This window comes from Atta cephalotes (assembly GCF_000143395.1).
Source record: "Atta cephalotes unplaced genomic scaffold scaffold00077, whole genome shotgun sequence".
Classification (NCBI taxonomy): domain Eukaryota; kingdom Metazoa; phylum Arthropoda; class Insecta; order Hymenoptera; family Formicidae; genus Atta; species Atta cephalotes.
The window spans coordinates 346,996-357,823 of record NW_012130141.1 but is presented as its reverse complement, the minus strand read 5'-3'; the positions used below and the strand labels follow the sequence as shown (position 1 = coordinate 357,823).

The window sequence follows — 10,828 nt, the reverse complement described above, 5'->3', positions numbered from 1 at the left end:
GTATAGTAGTAGTAGTATAGTAGTATATAGTAGTAGTATAGTATATATTAGTATTAGTATTATAGANATATANANANATANANNATNATNANANCNGNTCGAGAGAGAGAGAGAGAGAATAGAAGTAAATGTATAAGTAACTAAAAAAATTAATTAAAAAAAAAGTAATTGTTATAAACTACAAAAAGATACGAGCATCGAGCAATGCATTGTACAAGAGTCTTTATATATAATATTTATTTCCAGCATTTTAGAGTTTTTTTTGTGTATAATCTACTGCTTCGCTGGCTTCAGGTTAAGATGTATATTCAATCTATAACAACCCACGCGTTTAAATCGCCTCCATTATCCAACGATGATCGAGACGCAACAGGATGAATCACTATGCCATATCCGCAGCTGCATCGATATCTCGCGCGAAGTCCCAATATTGGTCCCGCCGTCGTCGCGCGGCGACGAATAATGCATTCATACGACTCTATCTATGCGCATAAAAGAAGGAACGAAGCGATCAGACGATCTTTGAAGCGGTAAGCCTCCGGCGGTTCAAGGTCAATGGCGGATCTAGGTGTCGAGTGGAGAAAATCGGTATCGCCTCTGCCTATATAATATATGCGGGTCCAATCGGGAAAGTATGGCTCGCGCTGAGATTTACAGGTTCCGACACGCCTGTAAAAAAAAATTTGGCGCGCGATTAGGTTCCTTCCGTGGAGAATCGTTTCTCGAGCTCCTCGAGAGTGACTCTCTCATGAAATTCGGCAACCGTGAATAATCAACTTCGTGATTAGATTTCTGCGCTTTTGCCGTTTTTTTCCCCTTTTCTCGATGTTTCCAGTTGAACTTGTACTGCCAGAAGTGGCTCTTTGAAGACGATATTTCATGCTTCATTTGCGATCCAATCACCTTGACCCGTTTAATCCTCTGATTTCTCTTAAGCCGCTCAAAATGTATTAATGAAAATTTAATACATTATCAAATGAATACGTGTTTAAGTCATTATATTAGTTGCAAATATTAATAGTTAATCGGATGGAAGGTCATTCTAAAAATATCTCGATAGAAAAAAAATTGAAAAAGTGATTGTAAAAAGTCTTTTTTTTTTAAGGGAACTTATATTTTTCGTAGTTAAAAATCGGAATTTTTATTTTGGAAACAGAAATCTGCTGCAATATTTTTTGTAAAATCTACGTAATATTCACATATCCTATTGACAAATAATCATGTTTTAAAAATTCCGTACAATTTTTTATAATGCAATAATAAGTGGCCAAAAAAGAGTAGATGTGTAAGAATAATTTTTATGATTCTTATAATTTTAAAAAGATAAAAATGATACATTTTTAATATGATACCTTTCCCAGACAATTTTCCGAAATTTTGCGAAAACGTTCGTCTTAATTATCGCGTACCGAGTTGCTGCGTAACTAAGCGAGAATTTAGCTCGTTTTGATGTCGAAAAGCCTGAAATCGTCGGATGCTTCTTTAACGGACCCTCGCGCGCGGACGATGCGTTCACGCGTGCGTCGCGTAAACGGCCGCGTATGTTGCGTGCGTATACGCTGCCGCAGCCGTAGCCGCTCTTTGCGTGTGTGCGTTAATAATAATGACTGACCGACTCGTGCACGAGGTGGGGCAAGTTCACGGTCACGCGTCGTGTATAGAGGCGGTGGTGGACACGCACGCGCGTACGTTTTGCGCGTGCACACGGACTAACGTGCGTGTGTCTCTCATTTCGGATTCTTTTTTTTCGTTTCCTTTTCTTTCCTCTCCTTTTTTTGCGTTCTGTGTTCTGTGTTCCTCTCGCTCTCTTCCTTTCTCTTTTGCTCATCTCTCTCGGTTGCTCTGTATGAGTGAATTCGCTACGAACCGCATTACAAACACCATCGCACTCAATTCGGCGGATCGCCTACGTGCGAGCCTTTTTAATGTCTAACTTTTAACCCGTGTCTCTTCTAATGTTTTATTTATTGTCGGACACTCTGTTATTTTCTTGAAAGCGAGTTCCTGTGCCTTCGCATATTTATAACGAATATTTTAGTACCACGTTTTAAACATATTTTATTTCTGAACGTTTTCTACGCGTGTAAACGTAAAGCCAAGTAAATCAATTTATACAAAGATGCAAAAAGATCGCGACATTGGAAAATTATAACTATCAGAGCTGTAATGAATATACAGGACAGGACAGGACACAAGACGTCATAACATTTAATTTTCAAACTTTGGCAATCAATTCTATATCAGTTCTGTCAATTTTGTTAAAAATAAATATATTTAATTATATAAAATTATACCAAATAATAAGACATTTCATGCGCCACCTTATAATCAAATATATGTTCACAACAATTTGAAGATACAATTGAATCGTTCTGCAATATTTAAGTTCACGACTGGACTTATAGATATTCAATAGATACTCGAATCAAATTGAATTGTTGTCAAATTGAATTATTGTGCAATCACTATAATCGAGCGCAATTATAAAATAACACTTATGCATTTATTTATAGATAATACGCTCTCTTATTGATCTCACTGATTTTCAGTGTCTCTCGCATTAATCACTAACTTAATGATATTGGTAGTTACAAAATTAGTGAAGTAAAACATTTGTCAGTAAGAGGATATATTTTTTAATATACGATAACGATCGGCGTCTCACGTTCGAACCTTTAAAGGGTACTGTGTACGTGTGCGATAATACTCGGAGCGCAATGTTAGTCACGTTTGTCTACTCATGGTCTGTAGGACGTCCCTATGCGGAGTTGCCACGACTGGCCTCTCCTAGCTGGCCTCTCACGGGTGCCTAGAAGACTTCTAGGCAGTCCTAGGCATGTAGCAACGTTTGCACGCACAAGGTTACGCATATACTATACACTTTCTACAGTCTCATGCGAAAAAGACGCTCAACTCATCTAAGTAGATAAATTAAATCCTCGGCAAAGGGAGATCGAAAGCATTTATTTAGCTTCTTTTTACAGCAAATTACAAGGTGATTAATTTCTTTAAAAACAAGGATTTTAATTTTTAGCTTTTAATCTGCTCTTCGTTTTATAACAATCACATTTTTTTTAAGCGATAAATTCTTCTTTTCCAATTTTTATTTTTACAAGTCAAAATAAGCAATTGCGTAAAGCTTAAAATGAACTTATTCTTAGTAAAAAAAGATCTCTTTTAATATTTATGATATTTATTTTAATATTAATACCTTTAATTTTTCTTTCTTCTTCTGGGTAATTTTTAGAGAAATTTTAAGGCTATGACAGTATAATTTATAGTTTAAATTAATAAATTATTAAAATCATTATTTTTCTATTTGATATTTTTCAAAATAGGAAAGGAAACAAATCATCCATCGAAATATTTAACATATATCATATATTTAATTATATTTAACATATATCATAATTTCAATAGCATTTAATAGAATCAAATATATTATATTAATTTTTAAAATAATGTTTCTGTTTCTAAATGCTATAACGTACATAAAAAGATACATGTTTCTATTTTGAACTTAACTTTATAACAATTTAGTAACAAGAAAGAAAGACAATTGCGAACATTTATCTCATTAGAATCGAAATTGATCCGAGAGATGTAAATGCGTTTGCCGAATTTGGAGAATAATTTTGTGCATTTCAATCGCGACAATGTCGTTCTCTTAATCGTCTCGAAACTAGAATGCTGGCGGTCTATAGTTTCTGAGAGAACAGGTATATACGTTTCAATGGGTCAATACGTTCGGCCGGCCAAGCGATGTACCTTCGTCTGGCCAAGAACGTGTGTAAAAAAGTCCACACGACGCATCGATCTTCACCGTACGTTACATTGATTCCAGCGAAACTGCTAGTAGTCGTTGTCGTCGTCGTCGTTGTCGTCATCGTTAATACTGAAATCGCGGAATTGTCTGCTCAGTATTTTATAACGCAGAATCGTACACAGAACCTCGTCCCTTTCTTCTTTTCCCGGCGCGATCTCTTCCTCCATCCTGTTCCCACCTCGACCACCTTCGAACCTTTTCGCATCCTCTCGAGGAAGAACGCGAGAGGAGAGACTCGATTGCTGGCTAATTAGCTCGCCCCTTGTAATCGAGCTCGTAAATATATGGCGAATCGGTAGACCCGGCAACTCTGTCAGATGCGCAGAGGATGAGTATATATGGCTGTTGCACGTATATAAGGCTCGAAGGGACAGAAGGATCAGGCGAGACCGAGACCAATAAGAGATAACCGTGGCCACGCGTGCATCTCTCGCCTTGCCGCGATGCATCTGCGGAGCCGGATTGCGACTAGGACTATCGCTAAGGGGCCCTGCGTAACCTTCGCCCATGAAACGTGTAACACCTCGAGTCGATGACCCATTGCACATTAATACGATGATGTGAGATATCGTTTCTCTCATTTGTCTAAGGAACATAATTAGTAGGACATTTGACGTGAAACTTTCGAAAATTTCGAAAGGACGTGGCATTCAATCAAGCGTTCATTCGTTATGTATATCTATTATCTGATACTTTGTATATGCCGACTGATTTATTGCTATTAGGTTGTTTGATAGATTTATATCTATTTTCCAGTGATTTATAGACGAGGAAGATAACGCAATTTACATTTTAATCGATGACAAATATTTATTCTTCATTACTCAACAATGTCTGATTGTCATATCACAATTCTCTTTTACTCCACCTGTATCGGAAGTCGATGACAACTTTAATAAACACACAGGAGTATACAGACTGATCTGATATTTATTCTTGTACCCACACGCACGCATTCCTGCATTAATTTCAACCGTTTATGCTGTTGCAGATTTTCCCAGTGCTGTAAAAAGGCTCTTGAAAAATGACATTCTGATGTTCAGAACTGCAAGTAGTGTGTTACACATCTTGCCGATTGCTGGTCTCTACACCTTCCTGCCAAAATATCTCGAGAGTCAATTTCGTTTACCGGCTCATCATGCAAACATGATCTCAGGTAATTATCGCGAATGAACATGCGAGTGGTACCCGGGGAAACGTATCCCCAATTATATTACTAATGACATGCATACCGTGAGAGATGAATCGTGTCCAGAGTAATAGTGACGACGTCGTTCCCGAAAGATCGGGCGTGCGACGTCGCAAGATTTCGCCGCCGGATGTCCGTCGCGATTACGACGCAAAGTGGATAATTTGACGTAAACGTCAGAATGGTCGTGTCATTTCGCTCACGAAAAAGAATTATTCTCTCACTTCGTTCATCGTGCAGGAAGTTGCAACAAAATCTGTTGGCCAATCAAACTGAATAATCTAGCATTATTACTAATTCTTCGACTAAGAAAACATGTAATTTTCAACGACATTATGTATTTCTGTTTCTTTTTTTCCTATTTTTATTTGAAAAAATTAGACTTGTAATGAATAAATAATATTAAAAAATGGTGTAATGAAAGATGCAGCGAATTTTGTTGCGTCTATAACAATAATGGATAATTCGATATAAATGGTAGTACAAACTCGCGCGGTATTAATTGTACATCTTATTTTACGTGTATGCGCGTGCTAATTTATGTCTAATTTATGATATTGTCTGCCGAGTAATTGGCGCCGACTATAGAACAAGGCTGTGCCGTTTCGACATTCTACTATCCGTCATTCTACGCTCGCTCGGATATTATTCGAATAATTTGACAGAACTACCGCTGCTGCGTTGTTGCTATTGAACCGATTTCGAATTATTTTGGCTGCAATAGAGATATATTAAACTATTTAAAATAAGGGTAAAACATTTTAATTCTGAAATATCACGATAAATCTTCATTTATTAATTATTTTTTTTATATTTGTGCTATTTTTTTTAATTATTGAAAACGTGAATGCTTTATTTTTATGATAAATAAAATGAAATATAAAATTTATTTAACATATTGGATAAAATATTGAATAACATATATAAAAAATTAATAATACTATGTAATTGTTAAATTCTTTTTATAAATATGGTTGTATTTTACACTATTTATTGTATCCAGATAATTTAGAAAATAGCGTATTTCCATTCAATGATTGTGTTGATTTTTATTAATAGAGTCTATTTTAATAAAGTGACTATCATCATCCTTGAGTTCCCATGATTAGATTATGACGCAGAACATGAATTGCCAGGTGAATGGCTTTGAATGATCGTATAATGAGCACGATTTTTTGCGCAGGTGTTGGTGGGATCCTAGTGATGGGATTGGGCATCATAATTAGCGGCGTGTTTATCTTGAGGGCGAAACCCAATGCGAGATTCGTCGCAGCCTGGATCGCCTTCACCGCGGTCGTTTACGCGATCGGCATGGGTGTGCTAATGTTTATTGGTTGTCCGATGGATGACTTCGCTGGACTTGTGTCACATCCCGATGGGTAAGTGATTTCATCCAACAAAATTTAACGAATCGTCGCTCCAATAATAATTACATTCAACGCGGATGTCATCGAAAGAAGTCATTACATTACAAATATATAAATATTATTGACATATAAATGTATGTATATTAAATGAAGATAATATAATATTAAATTTAATACAAATTTATAATAATATTATATTAGCATAATTGTATCAACGAAATCAATCAAGTTTTCTATTAATTTTATATTCATTATTAAGGATAACAAATTTAATAAAATTTGTATTTTAGTGCGTTTTTGTTTTAAATAGTTTTTCTATTAAAATAGAGAATACAAAAAAAGATTTAGAGAGCAGAAGAGATTTAGAATAATATACAGCATCCTCAATTAGAATTCAAGAATTTTAAATGTGGATTCTACGTTTTCGGATTCAATGGATCATAACACGAATCCGTTTTGCATTTTCATATTCCTTTCGATAATATCGTCGCTTTCAAAAGTATTCAATTCATGTCAGTAACATCGTTACGAAACTATTGCGATTGCCACTTCGCGTATTCAAACGTGCGACTTGGCGAACGGCGGTCGGTGTTTAAGGAAAGACAACGTGTTCGAATGCGTGTCCGATTAGAATGTGCATCGTAAATACATATATCGGAAATACAGACTCTCGTCTTCCTTTCTCTTATTTACAAGTCAACGATATCTCCTGATTCCCCTAAATACATATATTTCGCTCTTCTGATTTGGACTTCTCGTTTATCTGTCCGGCGCGAAAGCGGGAAAACCTCGACAGTGACTTTCTGTGATCTGGAGCACTATATTCCACCGAGCGAAACAATCCATGGTCATTTATTAAACGTGGACAAATGCAGATTTTTCTTTTAATAACAAAGATTTAATTGATTTTAATGAGTCTTGATTTTTTATAATTAATTCTTGCATAATTGCGAAAGCAATCTTTAGCCTCCTTTTTTCACCAGAGACTTTTCTCCAACTTTCTCTTTTTTTTTTTCTTCTGAAATCTAAATTTTCTCTATTTTTATGTTACGTTATAAAAATTATCGAATTACTTAAGGATCGAGAAAAGAAGATATTAATTAAGAAAAAAAGATATTAATCAATTTGACACGTCTTTAAGACATAATTTCTAATATTTAAGCTACATTATAAGCCGATATTTTTTTGCTTAAACAAGATTTCATCTATAATAATTACTTATTGAGCTGTTCTTCTTTATCTAATTAATTTAATGAAGATTAGCTCTTTTTAATAATTAAGCAAACGCATCAAACGTATTTTAATCATTAATCTATTTTCTTATTAAGAGTTATCTTAAATAAGCAAAGTAGATAGTTAAATTAAATAAAATAAATAAAAATAAATTAAATAAAAATTAAATAAATAAATAGTTTAGTTTACAAAGCAAAGTTGATCTATAAAGTGATCTGTTTTCGCAGACTCTCTAGCTTCGAGCCGACCTGTGAGGCGACCTGCGACTGCGATCGGAACAAATTTAGTCCAATCTGCGGTGCTGATGGTAAAACGTATTTCTCTGCATGTCATGCGGGTTGTTCGAATTATACGATTGCTGACGGTAAAGTGGCATCGGTAAGTGTTAAGCCCAGTAAAACCGGCATCCGAGACAAGACATGCTCTGATGACGTGTCTGTTTGAGCGAGATTATATGGGATACGATAGTAATTGAATCGCTCTTGGAAATCAAGAATTGGAATGGTTGCAAATTCATTTGAAAATCAACACAATCTCACGTTTTTGTTTGCAATGATATTTAAATAGCTTCATGGTTGCCAAGCGAAGATAATTTTAAGCGCGCTGTCTTATTCAATATTTCTTGAATCCTTACCAACGAGATTTAATTCTCTGAGCATAAATATTCATTGTAAATATCCAATTTTGTCTTTTTCGAAGTGAAATATTATTCAGCAGTTATGCTCTCACATTATAGACGCAAGAAATTATCATTTTTGCTACGATTTTTCTCTTCTGATGACGATTTGATATTTCACAGTTTTACAATTGTCAATGCATCGGAAATGTTACGATATCGCCGGAAGTAATAAACACGGCATCGATCGGTTACTGTGCACTGGAATGCAGTAACTTTTGGGTTTACATGATCCTGTTCTCGGTCTTCGTTTTTATTCACTCTACGAGCGAGGTAGGCTCTATGTTGCTCATTCTACGATGCGTGGATCCCAGAGACAAGGCTATGGCACTCGGTCTGATACAATTCGCCATCGGCTTGTTCGGTAATTATTTATTGTGAAATTTTTCTCAATAATAAAAAGAATAAGAAATCGCGGTGAATTTATGTACGAGAATTTACTTGTCCCAAATAAAGAAGAAAGCAAATGAATAATATTTTATATAATTTTTGATTTGAAAAATAAAAAGATTAATTATTTATAGAGACAAATTTCATAATTCCATAAAATGTAATTTCACTTGAATTGAAGAAGAGATAAATTAACGAAATAGATTGACGTAGTGAAGGAATTGAAAATTCTTACTTTCTCATTGTTCTAAAAATATCTTTTTAACAGTATCTTTATTTCTTCGCTTTAGGCAATGTTCCATGTCCTATCGTTTATGGTGCTGTGGTAGACTCCGCTTGTCTCGTATGGGAATACGCTTGCGGTGAGCGAGGCGCCTGTTGGCTTTACGATTCGAATGTCTTTAGAATGTTCTATCACGGTACGTACAACTTAGACATGTAAAAAAAAATCTTACGAAAAAAATGAAAAAGTAGATTAAGAGATTCCAACATAATTAGATTATTTACGAAAAAATATCGTTGAATTTTAATAAATACTTACGTACATTATTTTACGTACATTTTATTACACATTATTTTTTGATAATACAATAATTAATATTTCATGATCTTCATTTGATTATAACTTGAAATGCTAATAAAATACAATTAAAAAACTAAATAAATTAAGATTACGAGGAAAATCATATTCTTTAAACAACGGCAAAATTTGTAGTGTTATATGCTGAATTGAGTATAAACTCAGATTATGTAATATATCGATTGAATGTTTCTTTTGTAGGTACGACAGGCGGTATCCTCATGTTGGCCTTCGTGGTAGATATAGTCGTCTGGTACAAGGCCGGGAGCATAAGCTTCGTGGAGGAACAGGAGGGCGAGACAGGTACTGCGGAGGAAATGGCGACGTTAAAATCACAGGACGCTCAAGCAGTCGAGAACGACTATTTGTGAAGGTTTCGTATTACTCTTTTGCGGTGAAGGGCCGCAACGGCGACATTATCATCGTCGTCGTTTAAGGATGCAACGCAGTGTCGTAGGATATGTAGGGGCATCGTCCTTCACAAATGGTGTCAGTACATCTCGTCGTGCTTCCCAAAGACGGCTTTCCGAGACGGAAAGATTGACTTGCCGGCGATTACACGCATCCGAATGGAACTTTCCTCGAAAGAGTTCCGTTCTGATGGGCAGGAAGTCTAGTCCCTCTTGTCGATGGCATCCGAGCATAAAAAAGCAGACTTCGTATGAATCACAGGAAGACCGAAGTCGAAGGACGACTCGGACAATTTTGATTCGGTGACTCGGAGGATCAAAACTCAGTTATGCGATAAACAGGGAGAAAAATTGAGTTTTGAAGCATACAGAAGTAATGAACACGCGATAAGAAAGAACGAAGACACGGAAGAAAGAGGGACTCGAGGCGAGCATACTTTGTCTGAGCATCGCAACGTAATATAAGTCTCTCGAGTGCGCCTTGGAAAAGTTAGTAGGGTTTCTCTCTCAGGGAAGCTTGTCAGTAAGTACACGCAATAAAAGTAATACTTCCGTGCCTATGAAATGACCGTGTTTGCGGCGAGCACGCGGTCCGCCGCACCAACAGATCCGGGGAATCGAATCGAATCAAAGCAACACGAGCGGCCTCGCGGGTGGCAGTGAATGCGGTTCGCATGGACAGACAGTGAGGGATTGCCTCGTGCTTTGCACCGGCGTTGATTAGTATATGACGGCGTTCCTGCCGCGCTCGCGCGCGTACACGCGTTATCTAACTCTCTAACGGTAACGTTCGTTTTACCGTGACGCAAAAGGAAACACAGGGCATTTATGTAGATTGTAAATGTAGGTTTTTTTTTTTAATAAAGATTTAAATAGAAATTTTAAAGAAGAAGATTACGATCAAAAATTATATATTGATATTTAATTCGTTTTGTTCTAATATTTTAAAATATATAATATTATATACCATATCTTTGAGTTATAACAACAAGAGAGTAAACAAATTTTTTAATTAAAATATGATTGCAAAATTTTATCGTTTGAAAAATTATAACATTTTTAAAGAACATAATTTCTTAAGTATATATATATGTAATAAAAAATTTTTTTAATATTATATATATATATATATATATATATATATATATATATAATAA

General features: G+C 35.5%; 1 protein-coding gene across 1 annotated transcript in view; it reads left to right on the top strand.

Annotated features, from left to right (window-relative positions):
- LOC105624398 (solute carrier organic anion transporter family member 3A1) overlaps positions 1-9,632 on the top strand; it is a 16,344-nt gene extending 6,712 nt beyond the window's left edge. The window contains exons 6-11 of the mRNA XM_012205766.1: positions 4,818-4,982; positions 6,199-6,394; positions 7,843-7,993; positions 8,415-8,655; positions 8,972-9,100; positions 9,463-9,632. Of these exons, the coding sequence (XP_012061156.1) occupies positions 4,818-4,982; positions 6,199-6,394; positions 7,843-7,993; positions 8,415-8,655; positions 8,972-9,100; positions 9,463-9,632 (1,052 nt within the window). The remainder of the gene's footprint in view (positions 1-4,817; positions 4,983-6,198; positions 6,395-7,842; positions 7,994-8,414; positions 8,656-8,971; positions 9,101-9,462) is intronic.
- The last annotated feature ends 1,196 nt before the right edge of the window (positions 9,633-10,828 follow it).